We start from the raw sequence: 18,621 nt of genomic DNA on the forward strand, positions 1-18,621 counted from the left end.
TGGGTCCCCAAGTTCTGTAGCTCTTGTATTAATTCTGCTGTTTTCTTCTATCTTTCTTATAGTATTATTTTGGCCACAATTTCTTCATTTCTTGAGGTTGCCGTCTTCCCTCGCTTTGTTAATCTTTGAGGTCTTTGTGATCTTCCTCAAAATGCTGGCTCGTTTTAAAGTGGTTGGTTCATGTGGGGTAGCACTCCCATAATTTTATTTTTATTACTATTTTGCAAAGCTTCTCTCATTTGGGGAAGATGTTCTCTTGAGTTTTGTTTAAAAAATTTGATCATTTGTTTCATACTACAAAAAGTACCCTTTTTTTTTACAGGCACCCTCACAAGACCATGAGAGAACATGTTTGCCACAATCCACTGCTCATAGAGACGTGTTTCAACAGGGTTTGTTTGGAATGAACCTGTGTAGCTATGAACTGGAGCCCTAGGAGCTATACTTGTTTTGCTTAATCTCATAAAGGGTCCATCTGACACATTCTTGATCCAATCTTTGACAATTTCATTAAAAAAAAATGAAAGAGCAAGAAGCTATTACTCTGGGACCTAATTCTGGCCTTCAATAACTATTTGGGAAAGTGATAAGAATCTGAAGAGAATGTGATTCTGTTATCATCTATGAAAAGAGAGCACTGGGTAGAGTCATACTATATCATGAGTTTTGGAAAGCAGTTTCCACAATGTCAAAGGAAAGATGGATTTGATCCCTTCGCCAGAGAGTCTGACTGCCGTGTCGTGGAGGTTAAATTGATAAACGGTCTCAACGAGAAGCAAAGGGAGGCATCTGAAGTCATCACACCATTTGCACAGGTTGCTCTCTGATGAATCAACATTTTTTTTTAAAAGATGTCTAACTCTGGACAGAATCCCAAAATGGTCCAAGAATGCCACCCCGAAGCAACAAGAAAGGCCGAGGTCGAGATGTATGGAGACTGGTGAGCACAGCCCCAAGGGCAAGAGCAAGATTGACTTGCTTTTTGAAGCCGAAGGTGTGGCTTTGGACAAGGACATCCAGGACTCCTGTTTTCTGCCTGCTAAACCACTACGCAAAATGAGCCTCGCTTTGGAAAAGGTTAGAATCAAGAGGAAGCATTAAAGACCAACATGATAAAATAATAAATAAAGGATAAGCTCTTGTGTAAGAGTTTACTGCCTCATTTTAGGGATGACTCTGGGGATGCAGGCAGGTGGGTTTCCTGATCTTTAGTTTCCCTTTTTTGAATAGGGAGAAAACAAAGCTCGATACTTACAAGCATTTTTAATTTCTAAAAGCATACAAAAACAGTTGCTTTAAAGTCAGTTCTGACTCATGGCCACTCCAAGTGTGTCCAAATAGAACTGTATTCCACAGAATTTTCAATGGCAGATTTCTGGAAGCAGATCACCTCTGGGTGGACTTGAACCTACAACCTTTCAGTAAGTAGACAAGCAGGTGAATGTGAAACAGTTTTACCACCCAGGGACTCCTGAGGCACCTTTAATATTTTATTGTGTACTTTCTCCACTCAAACTTCATTCCATGGGGTCAATTTGGACTCATGGCCACCGGACAGTTTCTCACACTGTCAATCCTTACAGGGAGAGAAAGCCTTATCTTTCTCCGGGGCAACGGCTGGTGGGTTTACGCTCCAACACTCTGGTTGGCAGCCCACCCACCACCTCCCCCACAGCACCAGCAGGGTGCCTTACTTTGCATATTCTAATTATGATGATGGGTTACTACATGAGTGCCAGTCAATCTATTATTAAATCAGAAGCAAAACATGAGCAAGCATTTTGCAAATCACCTAGTAATCTGCTTTCAGACTTTAGACTCCTGCTGTCAGGTGAGAAAGTCACCAGGACATGATTTAGGACAGTCTGTGGCGTTTATCAAACAGTGTTCCGTAAGGGTTCCTCTGATTGGTTCCTGTGTGGAAGTAGACCTCTGGGTCCATCTTCTAGTCTATCTTAGTCTGGAGGCTCCAGCAAAACCTATCCAGCATGAGGGACCTTCTTGGTATTTGCAACACGAATGACACCGCTCACAGTCTCACAGCAACATGAAAGCCACCACAATCCGGTAATGTGGCGGGCTGTTTCTGTTTGGGTCACTCTGAGTGGGAGCTGACTTGATGGCGCCTAACAATGACAACAACACCGCTGTTTACAGCCTCAAAGGTGAACCTGGTGTCCTAACCCAGAGCCCAGTCACACAGGTTCCTATGTAGCAGGTGAATGAAGGAAAACAATCACACTTAATTTCAGAGTATCTAGTAAAAAACATTGCCCAACACCATTGCTTGTGCCTTCATTGAATGAAAGAGATGGAAAGAATAAAACGGATCTTTGCCTTCCTGTTACTCCATAAACTTCCCCTTAGCCCAAACACAACGAAGCAAAACCCCAAACCGAAACCCATGGTTATCAAGTGAATTCCATCGCATTATGACTCTATAGGACAGAGTCAAAGAACTACTCCTTAGATTGTAAATCTCTACGGGAGTAGAGAGCCTCATCTTTCTCCTTCAGGGCAGCTGGTGGGTTTGAACCTTTAAGGAACCCACTTTTCTAGGTTGGGAAGCCTAGAACATGGAACCCCAGCTCCTAGATTAGGAGCTAGAACATGGACTTTTTACTGGGAGGTCCAGGTAGGAGGTTCGGAGTACCTTGCCGAAGTCTCCAGTACCAGGATCGATGGTTTATGCTCCCCAATTCACACATGTGGCCAATAAAGCTCTGAGGGTGGGGCCCCGCCCCACTCCCCCAGGCAAGCACGGCAGACTCATTCCAACAGCTCTGGACAGGGACATGCTACAGGCAGACCTCACTGTCTTGTGCCCTGCTTTAGGTGCCTTGCCGATCTTGAGGTAGTTTCTGCTCGCTTGAGGATTTTTCTTTTCTTTTAGGTGGAAGATTTGTGGTGACCCGCATCAAGCACGTCCATGGGCACCATGTGCTTCCAACAGCATGTGCCCACTTTGCGTCTCCGTGTCCCATGCCGGTCATTCTCACCCGATTTCCAACTTCCCCAGAATGCGATCGTACACGTGGTAGTCCACAGTTGAGTGTAAACGATAACACTTTCATGCACTCAGAAACCAAAGCGCTCTGGGCTCGCTGTGTGGTGCCACCCGTGTTACTACTCTCTGTGAGCTCGGCCTGAGGTCGGAAGCCTGAGGTGGTGGTGGTGAGGGGGGTGGGAGGGAGGACCTGTGAGGATGCACTCAGCAGGTGGAGGGGACAGGGAAGCCAGTGATGCCCCTTGACTCACCGGTGGATGAAGTGGTTTTCCTCTAAATACTGACAGCCGCAGGCAATGTCCCGGGCCACGTGCAGCAGGTCCAGCATGGCCAGGGAGGAGGGCTGATTCTGCGGGAGACAGAAGCCATCCACTGATGAGAAGTCCGTGGGGGCGAGGGGACCTCTGGAACACCGGCTATGCTCGCAAGGGGCTCTCGGCCTGGCTGCACGTGGTGAGCAATCACCTCACCCATTTCGAGGATCCCTGGGGTCACGACGGATTAAGCACAGCCCAACTCGGCAGCGGTTACAAGGAGGAGCGCTTGGCTGTCTTCCGTAGGATGGACAGGCTGGGAAACGCACGCGGGTGGCCTCTCAGTGGGTTATGAGTTGGACTATGAACTGCAAGGCTGGCAGTTCGAAACCCCCCTCCCACCACTCAAACTTCCTGCTCCTGTAAACCCCCGGGGGTTGTTCTAGTCTGTTCTAGAAGGCTGGCATGAGTCAGAAAAGACTCAGTAGCGGTGGGTTTGGTGTGTTTAGGAAACCCAACTGCGCAGTTCTGTTCTGTCCTAGGGGTCACCTAGGGTCGGAATCAGGTAGCCAGAACAGGGGAGCATGGTGTCTACTGGGCATGCTCCAAATTCAGGCTCTGAGCCAGGAGGGGGCGGTACACCTAGGTGGTCAGTACACCTGGGTTGGCTCTAATCTAGGCCAGGTGGGCTTCATTCAGCCAATGGGGTCAACCAGCATCGTTGACCACGCGTCCCAGCGAAGGCCCTAAAAAGCCTGAATGGGTGGGGGTGGGGAGACCACACTCTTTTCCAGCGTTTCTCTCTCTCTCTGTTCTCTCTTTCCTTCCTCCCCCCTCAGGCTCAGGCCGCCATGTGGATGTGCAGTGCCCTGAGGGGGCTGTGTTCAGTGACTGTAACGCCCGAAGCTTCTTCTATCCTTTCTAAAAACCCGCTTGGATCACAAACTAGGCTTCGGCATGAATTCTTTCCCTGCGATGCCAGTGACAGGTATTTCTCACCCGAGGAAAATCTAAGAAATCCACCCGACGGCATTGAGTGGCACGCCTGCTGCTGCTCTGCGGTGGAGTTGATTCCGCGGGTGTATACCCCCCACCCCCCTGTGACTAGTAGACCTGCCCCATCGGGGTTTCTTGCTCGTCATCTTACGAAAGCAGAGCTCTAGGCCTTTTGTCTCGGCAGCTGCTGCATGGGTTTGAACAGCCAATCTTTGCAAACCGCCACCCCCCTGTATACCACCCACACCACCAGGTTCCCAGAAATCCCTTGTGTGCCTTTAAAAAGTGTAGTTTGCCTGGCCCCCGGCCCGGGTCAATGAGTCCATCTCTGGCGGGAGAGAGGGGTTTGAGGCTCCCAGAGGATTCTACAGTGCGGGCTGAGGGCAGAGGGACCCTGCACCACACAAAGATAGGATGGGGTAGATGTCCCTCCCCCTTAAATTCATTCTGCTCTTTCCCCGACCCAAATCTTTACACTCAACCCTCCAAATGTAAAAAACGAATCTGTAAGTTAATCACGGGTGGCGGTGGTAATGTTTTTAAAAGAAATCTCCAACCTAAGTTAATTTTGTAATTATGGTAAATCTACATGAGTGTGTGAAACAGAACATTTGCCGTCTCAGCATTCTTCCAAGGCACAATTCAGTGATATGAACTGAGTGTGTACAGCCATCCCCAGGATCTCGCCATTTTTTTTCTATTACCCAATTTAACTTCGTTTTATTCCATAAAATCCACAAGGAACGTAATTTGAAAAGGAAAAGCTTTGGGGATGTGCATGGCAAGTCAGGGGTGATCTCCAGTGTGTCTGTGCTTAGTCTCTGTCACATTGAATGAGATGGAACTCACCGTGGGCATGGCCCTCTCTGGCTTTCCTGGGCATCTTTGCTAAGTGCCATCAAGTCTTTTCTGAAGGCTACATCCCGTTTCTGAATTCCTAACCCAGAGAATCTGCTGTAGAAAGTAATCACATGGTGTCGTATTCACTTAGTCCTTCCAACGTTTATTTTACCACGTCCTTGAGTACACTTTGAAGTCCCTGAGGCAAGAGCTTAATGTCACACTCCCACAGTCTCCAGTATCATGCGTGACCCATTGGGTTATCACTCTGCACTATGATTTATCTAGACTGTAGATTCTAGAGGGATATGGTTCCTTCGAATCCTACATATGGAAAAAGACAGAGAAATCCCCTTTTGCTCCTGCTGAGTTGAGTTATCCAGGCAAGCTGATGACTCTTGCTGAATGGAGAAAACCCCAACAGAAAGTTCATATGGCTTGCAGATGACTCTCGTATTTTGATTTTCCTTCTTCTGTATCCTCATGTATCCCTAAGAGGGTGGGGGAGGAGGACAAGGACTAGGCTTTGTAGTTCGAGGTTGTGGTAGTTATATAATTGTCAATTTGAAGATTAAGAGTGTAGGAGTGAAGTCTAGCCTATCAGTCAGATCATAGCCAACGAGGCCTCTGTGTGGGCATGGCCTTCTCCTGAGAATTCTGGAAATCTGGTATTTCTTCCTTGGAGGCAGGAGAGACTCGCCCTCACTACTTCACTCCCCGGGAGACATTGCAGCTGACAAGATACATGGAACTACATTAGTGCCCTGAGCTGGAGAAGCCACATGGACCTACTCTGATGCAATCAGATCTCTGAAGCTGGAGAAGCCCCTTGGAGACTCCTGTCACTGCTACGATGCTTCTACCGCCACTGGATCCACAAGACTTTCCACCCCCTGGCCTGTGATGGTCCTGTATTTGGCATCATTGCATGTGTCTTGTGAGTCTGAAGAGGACTTTATAGATTAGTATCAGACATATGGGCTAATATTGGACTTATGGGGCTTGGATTGGACTGAGATGCTTTCTTAATATACAATTACGTTTTATATAAAATTCTCATACCCATATGAGTTTCCATGGATTTGTTTCTCTAGTCTACCAGGACTAGCACAGCAGTTAATCACAGGAAAGACACCTACCATGGCTAGCCCATTGTGGGTGTTCACTAAATAAGGGGCGGGTAGTTGATTATAGCTCTAGGATTTACCTGGGGAGAGATGGCTCAAAATCCTATATAAGAAAGCAGACCAATAAACCACCTTAGAGTTCAGTTTCTTAGAGACAAAGCTGGAGAGATGTTGTCTCATGTACTTTGGACATGTTGTCAGCAGAGACCAGTTCCTCGAATAAGGACATCATGTTTGGTGAAGTGGAGGGGCAGTGAACAAGAGGAAGTCCCCCCCACCCCCAGGAGATGGATTGACACCATGGCTGCAACAATGCGCTCAAGCATAGAAACTTGTCAGGATGGTGTTCTGGTGTGCATCCAGTCGCTGTGCGTCAGCATGCACTCAATGCCACCTAACAACAAAAACAACAACAACAACAACAACAACAGAGTTCAGGTGTGGAATTCAGGCTCTTAAGCTGCCTGCGGATTTTCTGAGAAGGCCACTCTCAGAGCTCCTTTGAGCAGGGGCCTGGGCCTGCGGAGAGGTGAGGATTCACGCTTCTCTAGGGCAGGCTTCAATTCTAGGAGAGACAACGTTGGGAGTTTCCTTTGCGGCTGTGTCTTACACTCAGTAGAACAATCCCACATGCCTTGTCTCTGACACAACCTTCTCTATGGTGGATAAGGAAGAAATCGACGGTCTCCATGATAAAGCTGGACAGACTCATTCCAGGTCAGGTAGCTAATATGGGTGGAGGCTGAAACTCCCCAGACCAGGGTTCACAGGATCTGGGGTGGGAGGGGCAGGGTTGTGGGAGTTAAAACTAAGCTTCTTAGGAGAGAGTGCCGCAGAAGGGATGGGGTGTCACATCATGTGGTAGACAGCATTCAAGCACATACACAACTCAGTACAGGAGTCCAGGGCTCAGTATCCTGCCACGGTTAGTTGAGCCAGTCTGAGTTTCAAACCCTGCTCATTCCATATTCACTGAGTGGGCAAGTTACTCAGTCTCTCGATGCCCCAGCGTCCTTATCCGTGCAACTGGCTCGGGAGGATTGCCCTCTTGCATGCTTACAAGCAGCCACATAAAGAAGGTAATGTAGTGCCACGGACTAGATCAGTGGTTCTCAACCTATGGGTCGCGACCCCGTTGGGGATTGAACGACCCTTTCACAGAGGTTGCCCGATTCATAACAGTAGCAACATTACAGTGATGAGGTAGCAATGAAATAATTTTATGATTGGAGGGGTCACCACTACACGAGGAATGGGATTCAAGGGTTGAGGCATTAGAAAGGTTGAGAACCATGGGGCTCAAGGAAGAGTCCCTTTGTGTCTCTGCCCTCATCACTCAGGACCTTTAATATCTCAGATGCTCCCGGGGGTCCATGATGCTGCCAGGACCAGATCTTCTACTGTAGGGCCAGGTTTATCTGGCTCCCTGTCTCTGGCTGCTCTAAGCAAACGAACTGCTCCACGAATCAGTCCACGCAGACAGCAGCCAGCAGCCTGAGGGGTGGATGCACGTGCACGTAGTTATGAAGGAAAAGGGGTGTTGTGTCAGAATCTACTCCTGTACTGGTAGTGCAGGGTGTAGCTAGTCTGTGTGCCCCATGCCATCTGTGGCCCAGAATGTGTTGGGAATAAGGATTTTACCTTCTGATCTGGGGGATTTTACCCTCTGATCTGGAGAATGACACTTCTTTTGGCAACTGAAAAAAACAACCCAACTGCCATTACGTCTCTTCTGACAGCCATGAAGCCTTTAGGGCAGAGCAGAACAACCCTTTTGGATTTGCAAGAGCAGAAAGCCTTACCTGTCTCAGTAGGAACAGCTGGTGGGTTTGAACCGCTAACCTTGTGGTTAGCAGCCCAACTCAAAACCCACGACACCACCAGTGTGCCTCAGCTTGGCAACTAGATATTCTTTTTCATTGGGATGAAAATAGAGAGTATAAAACCTTCCTCCTCTCCACCATTTGCACACATAGAATTTAGTGACACCAGTGAATTCTTCACGTTGTCAAACCATGATCCCTATCCTTTTCCAAATCATTCTATTACCATTAACATAAATCACTGTTCCCTAAGCAAAAACTTCCCTTCCGCCACTCACTCTCACCTTGGGAAACCATGAGTAGTCTCTGGTTTCTATATACCAGCTTGTTTCATAAAAGTGAGATCATAGCGGGTGTGTCCTCCTTTGACGGACTTAGTGTGATTAGCGTCATGTTTCCCAGGGGCATCCGAGTTGAGGCATGCATCAGAGCTTCATTGCTCCGTTTGACTTCAGTTCTCTCAGAGCGGGCTAAGGAGAGTTCCAGTGTTTGACTTTACCACCCTTTGCTTATGCAACCCCTGCTCATGAACACTTGGGTTGATTCGACCTATGGTCACTGGGGAAAAGTGCTACAATGAACACCGCAGAGAGATAATCAGATGTTCTTAATAGCGTCATGGTTATAGACACATGTGCTGGGACTTGTTCAGGGTATCCCAAAGTGGCTTTGTGAGATGGAATTCAAAGCTCAAATAGGCAGGGGGTTCTGGGGGCAGTAAGTCCTTCGGAAAGGCAATGAGATGGATAGTACACCATAGCTCCCAAGTTTCACCAAAGAACTCATACTGATAGCTCTCTTGCTGTGCACCATCTATTAGCAGTATGTTCAGTTCAAGGACATTGTTTAGACCAGCGGTCCTCAACCTGTGAGTCACGTGACCCCTTTGGGGGTTGAACGGCCCTTTCACAGGGCTCACCTGATTCAGAACAGTAGCAAAATGACAGTGATGAAGTAGCAATGGAAATAATTTATGTTTGGGGGTGTCACCACCACATGAGGAACCGTATTCAAGGGTCGAGGCATTAGGAAGGTTGAGAACCACTGGTTTAAACTAATCTACTTTTGCAGGAAAACTGAAGGGTAATTCTTAATTTGGTATCAATACCTTCTGAGATGCTATACCCGAAGGACATAGTGGCTAGTTGGCATTGAGCTGATTCCAATTCTTTGGTGGCTCCCTATGCACAGCGGACCTGCTCCATAGGGTGCTCAAGGCTGTGAGCTTTCAGAAGCAGATTATCAGCCAGGCCTGTCTTCCAAGGAGCCTCTGGATGGGTTTGAACTACCGTTCTTTCCGCGATTAGTTGAGCACTTTGATAACTCACCTCACCGAGGGACTCTATACTCAAAGGGTAGTATGTACTATTTTGTACCAATAAACGAGTCCCTGAATGCTAGCAGTTCGGGTCTGGGCTTTCTGTCACAGAGAGGGGAGGGCTCACACTTTCTTTGTTCTCCTGGGGCTGGGGTAGGGTAATCACCTCTTTTCTTCTGCCCCTCACAGTCCAGTCGCTCTCAAGCCTAGATTTTAACCAAGGGGGGATCTCTGTGCTCTGGCTCCTAATGCCCAGAGCCCAGGGCCTGCTGAAGACCCTGATGATGAGAGGAGGGAGGGGCTGGACTCTGGGTCTGCCATGTACTGTACTTCAGAATTCAGAATCACTGCTGAGATGTCCGGGTGTGACCCTTGTAACCTCCCCTGCGCAGGTATGGAGGTCAGAGAGGGGAGCTGACTGCCCTCCGCCATGAGATTGTTTAATGGCCAGGCTTGGGACTCCTGGGTCCACTCTAGGCCTTCTCACTAGCCCAAGCTCTATGTCCTTGACCACAATGCCAATGCAGCGTGCCTCCCTAAATAGCTTTTGCTACATTTATTTGGTAGCAAAGCTGCCAGGCGGGATGGCCCGGGCCTGTGGTGTCTGTTTGATGAATGAGGAGAGTGGGGGTTCTCCATAAGTGGATGTCATACAACCGATCGCAGCTCAGCAGGTGACATGCCTGCTCTAACACTTGCCTCTGCGTGTGTCTCTACGGTGGTTCTCCAGAATCAGCAGCCCATAAGAATGAATTCCTTATTCCAAGATTCCTTACACAAGGTTCACACAAATGACCCACCTCTGTCTATCACAAGGCCAAGCCAAGAACGAGACCAAGATCCTTGGCCTCACTGAGTAGGTTGATTTCCAGGCTGCTCACTCTTGCTCTCCCATCCCTCCTTTTTCCTTTCCTTCAGTCCTTCCAAGAGGCAGGGTTGCTTGTCACTCACCGGGCGAGGGCGGGTCTCTCGAAGGAAGGACTTCAGGTCCCCTCCAGCCATGAGCTCCAGCAGGATGAATCGGGGCAGGGCCTGCAGGCTTACCCCGATACAGCGCACAATGTTCTGGTGGTTGAATTTGCTGCACAAATGAAACCAAATTGAACCGCGCTCAGAATCCAGGAAAATCTTAAAAAAGGAAAATGTACAACACAAGGGGATGTGTTCAGCAGCCACCCTGGAAATCTGTGTCAGGCTAGGGGGTAGGGTGGGGCTGGGGGTGGGGTGGAGGGCCCGAGTTGGGGAAAAAGGCTCTGAGGTTTTTGGGGTTTGTTTTGCTAATGTGACCCTATTAGGGCACACAGAATCATGGGGCCAGCGAACTTCATAGGTACATACACACACACACACACACACACACACACACACACACGCGCACACACGCGCCGCCACACAGAGCTGAAAGAATAGAAGACTATCTACAGAAGTATAAATGTGACCGTGGTGACAAGGAGTCCTGAGATGGAGCGATTTGAATCTTCTTCGACATTATCTTATCTTTCCCAAATCTCATCTATTACTCAATCCTCGTGGATGACAGGTACCATGAGAAAGTAAGTCAGACTTCTAGCAAGGAGCCTATTATACTGTGTGTCCTCTGTGCCTCTTGGCTTATAGGCCCGGTTCTAACACGGTCCTGGCTCCCTCTCACTGCTGCCATTTCCACTAGACGGGGACCCAGGCTGCCCTGGCTGCTAGGATGTTGGGAGGCTTGCTTCTCTGAGCCACAGGCACCATTGGCTCACCAGACTTTGGTGTCCAGCCTCTGCCTCCTCCTTCAGTAAGAGCCATTGGGAGCCTCACGTGCTAAGATTCCAGGGGGCTGGATTTAATCTAGACCTTGGAGCCACAAGCCAGAGGGTGAAGCTATCTGGGATTGCCCTTCCTGCTGTCCCCTGGGACTCCCTGAGTCCATCCCATGGGACTCCCCACGCTGATTTCCTTTCTAGGAGACCCGCGAGCTAGGTTCATGAAGGGTCTGGGCAAGTGTTATTGGGAGAGAGTGTAGCTTCTACCACCCATAGGGCAAGCATGCTGATTTCTTTTTCAAACAGAGGCAGAAGTGGATTCCTCTAAGCAGAGACGCGAAGGGGAGGGTTGGTGCATAGCACCCCCGGCCTCCCCATCCCCATACACACCTCCCACAGAACCAAAGAAGACAGGCGGGGTGCCAGCTGGCTCCCTCTTCTCTTCCTGAGGGCGCAGGTGGGACAGGCTGAGGCTGGGCATGGCCCATGTGCTCAGGGAACCATGCTGCAGTAAGGGGCTGCCTAGGATGGACTCCTTGTCTCCCTGGCATGTCTCCCCACTAGGTGAGGGACACAGGACCCAGGATGACAAGAGGGGTGCTGGCTGCAGGCTGAGAGCTAGCTGTCAGGTTAGGGGACCATGAAGGTTTTTCCCTGCCAAGACTGTCCCCGCTGTCCCTCCCTGGTAAGAGGTGTTAAGATTTGGGGAGTCTCATGGTAGGGAGAAAGGGACCAGCGGAGGACATCAAACCTCTGTCCCCTGCAGACATCATCTGCCTCTTTGTGAGCTGAGGAGGTGGAGCAGCTGTCTCTGGGCGGCTTTACCTGATGATCAGAGCCTCCATGAGGAAGTCCAGCTCGTCCTGTTCTGAGCACACCTCTGGCAGCGTCTGGGCACAGGAGGAGGGGTGGGGAGAGGACAAGGTGGTGAGCAGTGGGAGGGAGAGGCCTTTAGCTGAGAGTTGCAGATGATAGAACGGGCTGGCACAGTTAATGAGCTCAGTTGCTACCATAGAAAGGTTGCAGGTTCGAGTCCACCCAGAGTCACCTCAGAAGAAAGGCCTGGTCATCTACTTAGGTGGGTGGGGATCACCCATTGAAAGCCCTCAGGTGCACAGGTCTACCTGGACACACATGGGGTGGCCAGGAGTCAGACCCTGGCGAGAGGCTGTGTTCTCCTTACCTTGACCGCCACTTGCAGGGGGCCCGGGTCATTGGGCATTCCTGACACTTGGCCTTCGTACACTTCCCCAAAGGCACCATGGCCCAGACCCCTGTGCAAAGGAGAAGAACAGTGAGGAAGAGCCAGCCAGTCATGCTTAGTCGATGCACACAAGAGACCAGGGGACACTTGAGGGACCCCATCTCAACCTGGCCGTGCTAGGCAAGTGTGGGCTTCAAGTTCGCTACCTGAGAATGCAGAGGAAGTTCCTAACCAAGAGTCCACTCCCTCGCTGCATACTTACTGAGACTCCGACAACCCAGGGACAGAGCGATGAACGACTCAGCCCTGCTCAGGTTCGGCTCCCACTGCCTTGGGAGGGTCAGATCATAGGCATTGGCGTCTGGGAGGCTGAGGGAGGGGCGCTGCCCTGGCCTGGTGGGGAAGGGATGGGGAAGGCTTTCTGGGGTGAGGGGTCACTTGAAGGGAGTTTTAAAAACATTAATCGTGTGTGCTGAAATATATGTATGTGTGTGTGTGTGTGTGTGTATATATATATATATATACATACATATAAAGCAGGCAACATATGTACAAGTTTGCTTGCTATAATTAATTTATGGATTGTTATAATATCTGTAAGAGCCCCAATAAAATGATTTTCAAAACATTTGTCATTATATATATATATATATATAATGACAAATGTTTTGAAAAAAAAATATATATATGTAACATTTGTCATTTTAATCATTTTTAAGTGTTCAGCCAGTGGCAATATTACATTCTTCAAGCTGTGCGATCATCATCAGTATTTATTTCCAAAAGTCGTTCACCACTGGACATAGAGACTCAGTGCCCGTAAGCACTAACGCACCAGCTCTGGTAAATGCTAATAGGCTTTGCTTGCCCTGCGCCCACCCCCCCTCCCACCACACACACTTGCTTCTCTTAGCTATTGTGTATAAGTGGGATTGAACAGTATTTGTCCTTTTTTATCTGGTTTATTCCAAGGAGCCTTGTGTGCGGGGGTGCGTAGTGGATTATGCACTGGGCTGATAACCTATAAAGATCAGCAGTTCAAACACACTAGTTGCTCTGGTGGTGGCGAGTTTAGTCATTGGGCTGCCATCCACATGGTCGGCTGTTCGAAACTACCAGCGGCTCCCCTGGGGAGAAAGACTGGGCTTTCTACTCCTGTAAATGGTTCCGGTCTCGGAAACCCACAGGGACCCGCTGTGAGTCAGCACTGGCTGGATGGCAGTGAACTGTCCCGCAGGAACAAGAGACCTTCCACCCTTGTAAAGAGTTACCGTCTCTGAAACCCACAGGGGCAGTTCTACTCTGTCCCATAGCTCATGAGTCAGGACAGATTTGATGGCAATGAGCTTGTTTGTTTGTTTGACTTTGTTCAGCTAGTGCATTCTGGGAGTTTTGAATGGATTTGGAGGTACACCTGGGTCTTCCTGCTGAGCCCTCCTCCCTTTCTATAAACTCCATGGCTATATTTGGGGTGTTCAAATAAACTAATACCCATGCCTCTAAGCGCTCCTGGATGCTCAGCTTTGTCCCCCTGGGGTGGCTTTGATGGCCTGTTGAGACTAGAGGAATCATGGTGGTATGATGGCACCCATCCCTAGGAGCCCCCAAGGGTGCTGGCAGGTGCTCACCGAATGAGGGTGATGTTTTTGCGGGGCACCTCCTTCAGGTCGCTGATGGAGGAGGTCTTGCCGGCGAAGCAGTAGTTGGGGTTGTAGTCGGTCATGATGGTGGAGGTGCGCAGCTTGCTCAGCTTGTACTCAGGGCTCTGCAGCTCCATCTGCATGGCCTGCAGCTCCTGGTGCTTCCGGCGGTACACTGCCCACACACGGAGGTCCGCTGGAGGGCCGGGCCCTTGATGGCCAGCCCAGGCCACCTCCTCCAGGAAGTGCCCCGCCCCCACCAGCGCCAGCTCCCACCACGAACAGGGCTGCGTGAGTGTAACTAATAGAAACACGGTCACGGGCAGCTGGAGCGGCCAGGATGGGGTCAATTTTATTGTTCTCATTCAGGAGCCGGGGCATGGTAGTCTGGACCTTCAAGGTGGGATTAAATGTGCAAGGGAGAAACTATGAGAGGAAATGGGCGTGGCGGTCAGGCTGGCTCAGAGACCCTCCAGAATGCGACTGCGGTGAGTCTAACCCCCGTGGAGGAGAGAAAGTTGCGGAGAACCCCCCAGGGGCAGTTACAGCAAGGCTGGGGGTGGGGTGGGCAGAGGCTGGGTCTGCCTGGGTGTTCCTACTCAGTCAGAGGGTGGGGCCTCCGGAGGGGTGTGGTCTCCGGAGAGGGGCGTGGTCAAGGTCTTCCATCACCTAGCGTGTGAAAGTGTGGGGAAAGTGCTGGTTCTAATTCCACCTGTTAACCCACTGACTGGGCAACGCTGGCCAGGTCGTATGACCTCTTGGACCTCAGTTTCCTTCTCCAGAAGCAGACAGTCCCTCCTGTGCGCTTCCCTAACTCCACTCCCCACACCCTAGGGTCGTTGGAATGAAATGCGTTCATGATCACCAAAAGGTTTTGCAATATTCTGCGTGACTATTCCTTTAGCCCCACACAGGAGGGCACTGGGTAAGGCAAACCTGTGAGAGGCAGGGAGAGATGGGGACCCAGAGGAAGGCTTCTCTCTGGATTCAAATCCAGCCCCTGCACTTGCTGGCCAGGGTTACTGCCTCTTCCTGGAGATGTGCCCACAATAACCCGGCTTTTATGAGGGTCTCATGAACTAAGATGTGTAACCACCTGCGATGTAGTCATGTGCACCAAATGTTAGCCCTGGGACCAAGTCCGTTTGGATGACAGTGCTGTGCAGAAACATCCTGTCCACCCGGCAGATGGCCCTGCACGGAGTTTCCCCCGTCTTCCTGCCAGGCCTGTGCCTCTACCCTGGGGCCCTGCTGATGCCTGTGGGTAGTGCGCTCTGGGGAAGAGCCGCGCCGTCCATCACACGGTCTGAGGAGGGCTTAACGTGAAGTCTGGGGGCAAGTTGTAGCCAGCGGGGCAACTTTTGAAGAGTGGCTCCCACCTCCACCCTCTGAGAAGGACACGATAGGGCTGCAGCTCTGAACCAGGGATTTTACTAGGGACTCACAGCTGTTCTGCTGGTTTGGCTTGAGCTGTAGCAATTACCGCCCACCCTGGTTCCCAGCACTAGTGGCCAGAGTGGTTCCTGTGGCCCCTGCAGCCCCGCCCCCATGGAACTCCCTGGAAGTGCCAGGCTCTGGCACACTCACCGATCATGATGCCGGAAAAAGCCAGGACAAGGGCCGCCACCAGGGCAGAGGTCACGACAGAGAGGATCAGCGAGAGCGGCAGGTGGGGCTCTGGGGTGGGCGACACTGGAAGACAGGTCCAGATGGAGCACTGAGAACACTGGTCTGCAGCCAGGACAAAAGCCCCTGCTGCTCCCCGTCCCTGGGGACCCTGTCCATCTTCCTCATCACAGGATGCTGCCAGGGGCCAGGCGCTCCCTGGCTCTACCGTCTTTCAGAGGTGGCTTTGGGTGGTGGGGAGAGGAAGCCGTAACAGGGGAACATATCAAAGCCTGGATTACGGGTCCGACTGCACATGGACAAACATATTCTGTGTGTACAGATGACACTTAGGACCCTTATGTGGTGACAAACTCAGCCTGACCTAAAAGAGGCTGTGCGCGCCAGAAATGTTCTTGACTAAACTCAGTCTCCCACATCCCTTTAGAGCAGGTGACCAGCACGCGCTACCTAGGCACATATGCAGGCATTGGGTAGGGCACCAGAGGGAGACTTCAACAGGGACAGGGACAAACTGGGACACGGGCAGACGTGGGAGACCAGGATGGGGGGAACGACCTGGACTTGTCTTGAACGATTGAAACCAGCTGGGGTTAGGTACTCTGGAGAAGGCTTGTGGGACCGGGCCACAAGCACCACCTACAAACACTGGCTGGGCGGCGATGTTGCAAGGGAGGGGCAGGGTTCCAGCCGTGTGACTCCCCCCGGGGAGCAGAGTGTCTTGTGCTTCATAAGCTGTCTACCCTTGAGGCTGTCCAAGGGGAAACAGATGGCCCTTTGGGGGAGGATGTAGAGGAGGCAGTGCCGGGCTAAGAAAGTCTGTTGCTGACTCACAGGGACAGAGTAAAACTATCCCGTGTGGCAAAGGAGAACTCTCCCCTGGATTTTCTGGGAAGGCGTCCTGGTGGTGCTCTAGGGCAAGTATTGGACTGCTCGCCACAAGGTCAGTGGTTCAAACACATCTACTCTCTCTCAAGGACGCTGTCTGTTCCCAGAAAGGTTTACAGGCCCAGAACCCCTCTCTAGGGCCGCTGTGACTCAACGGCAGAGGCTCTGGATTTCTTTAGGGTTTTGAATCGTTATGGAAGCAGGTAGACAATTGTCTTCCCCGGAGAGTCTCTGCACGGGTTCTAATTGGTTAGCAGTCTCGGGCTTAGCCACTGTGCACCCAGGGATCCTGGGGAGGGAAGGAAAGACTTTTTTTTTGAGTACAGGTAATTGTGATTGCATAACTCATTTTTTTTTCCAGCTTATACACATTTGTTTAATGGTTTTCACAAACGTTTAAATCAAATGCAAGACCTCTTTCAAAGGTCAATAGCTCATTTTAAAGATGATTTAACCATGGGACCATGAGAGGGGGATAATAAAATGAGAATAGGTAAATGACATTATTTCACCCTTTTAATGCAAATGTATATATTTAAACATTCCCTGTTCTTCTCCTTTGAGTCCCTGACGAGCACTGGCCTTTGCCTCCTGGCATATACCCCCTCTAGCTTTTCATCGCACCTGCTCGGCTCTTTCCTGTCTCGTCCCCTCATCCTGCTTTTCTTGTGCCACCCCTCGTATTGTTCTCCACGGGCTGCATCTCCAGTCAGCCGTCCATGCTCACCGATGGACAGGTGACTCTTCAAGTCCCTGTGTTCAGAGTTAAGGCTCTAGATCCAGGACAGGGATGGCTGGGTTACTGGTCCAGGTGTAACCATTTGAGGCACTTGCCGGGGCTGTTTTCCACAGCGATGGCACCATTCGCAGCCCCACCAACAATGGACTGGAGCCTGGTGTCTCCACAGCCTTGCTCAAGCTTGCTGTTCTCGGCGCTAAACATTCAAAAATCCAAACCCACTGTCGTCAAGTTGATGCCAACTCACAGTGACCTCATGGGACAGGGTGGGTTTCTGAGACTGAAACTTTCTACAGGAGTAGAAAGCGCCATCTTTCTCTTGTGAAGTGGCTGGTAGTCTCAAACTGCTGACCTAGCAGCTAGCAGCCCAACTCTTAACCACGATGCCACCAGGGCTCCTTGTTCCAGCACCAGTGCACAACCACTATCCCAGTCCCTGTCCCACGCACAGTATCCCTGCTGGGGGCAGAAGCGGGAGGCACAGGGAGCTTACAAACCCTGAGGCCTCTGGGATGAGCCGTGCCTGTGGGGCCACAGCTCAAACTTGAGCCCTCTCTTCTCTCCCCTCCATGAATGCCCCCCTCCCCTCCTTACCAATGCAAGAGACCCCATCCTCGGCCAGCACGGTCCCGTGGTCACAGAAGCAGATGACCTTGTGGCTCTCAGGGTCCAGGTGGCACTCATCTATCTCGCAGTGGCTGCAGTTGAGGTAATGTTTAATATTCACTTCCCCGTGGCCCTCCATCACTGGGGACAAGGAGGCAGGATCAGCTGCAGCTGCGCCCGGGAGCCCCACTCCCACCCTCCAAGGTGCCAGGGGTGACGGAGAGGGAGGCCCCACGATGTGCCTCCTCTACAGCTGGGTGTCTGGTCTCTGTTCCTGGACCTACCACACTGTTGTCTCCTGGTGGAACTTGGATGAGGACATGGGGGTGTGCCAGGTGACTCTTAGGTTCCCTGGGTCCAACTATGGGGCTGCCTACTGGTGCATTTCCTAGGACAAGCTCAGTAGTTGGCCTCCATGCCCCTAACTGACCATGCGTCTTGCTTCTCAGAACACTTGGTGAGTTTAGACGGCCTAAGGGGGGTTGCTCCTGCTGCCTGGTTGGGGTGGGGTACCTTTTAAAGCCGGGGTGTACAGGACGCCCAGAGGACTGATGAAGGAAACCCCATCCTCCCCGTCCATTTCGGGGTCATTGTTCAAGGCTGCGTTGCCCCCTGTGGCAAACCAGAGCAGAGGTCAACCCAGAGGGTGGGAGCCAAAGTCTCTACACACATGCGCATCAGCAGGGCATGCAGCTCTGGTCAGGGGAAGGGCCAGTGAGGGGCCTGGGCAGGGACGTGGGGATGGAAGGGAGACTCTAGGGCACAGGGGCTTCATCGGGGTTCCTCTCAAAGGAGTTTTCAGATG

The 18,621-nt window shown here is 50.9% G+C and overlaps 1 protein-coding gene across 1 annotated transcript in view; it reads right to left on the reverse strand.

Moving 5' to 3' along the window:
* Positions 1-18,621, reverse strand: part of ALK (ALK receptor tyrosine kinase) — a 689,240-nt gene that overhangs the window by 26,567 nt on the left and 644,052 nt on the right. The window contains exons 17-24 of the mRNA XM_045287018.1: positions 18,330-18,428; positions 17,805-17,957; positions 15,545-15,649; positions 13,946-14,132; positions 12,297-12,387; positions 11,939-12,003; positions 10,317-10,446; positions 3,259-3,356 (exon numbers count right to left, since the gene is read on the reverse strand). Coding sequence (XP_045142953.1) covers positions 3,259-3,356; positions 10,317-10,446; positions 11,939-12,003; positions 12,297-12,387; positions 13,946-14,132; positions 15,545-15,649; positions 17,805-17,957; positions 18,330-18,428 — 928 coding nt within the window. The remainder of the gene's footprint in view (positions 1-3,258; positions 3,357-10,316; positions 10,447-11,938; positions 12,004-12,296; positions 12,388-13,945; positions 14,133-15,544; positions 15,650-17,804; positions 17,958-18,329; positions 18,429-18,621) is intronic.

The sequence above is a fragment of the Echinops telfairi genome, unplaced genomic scaffold (assembly GCF_000313985.2).
Source record: "Echinops telfairi isolate 266 unplaced genomic scaffold, ASM31398v2 ScPeMD7_10;HRSCAF=50, whole genome shotgun sequence".
Taxonomy (NCBI): Eukaryota; Metazoa; Chordata; class Mammalia; order Afrosoricida; family Tenrecidae; genus Echinops; species Echinops telfairi.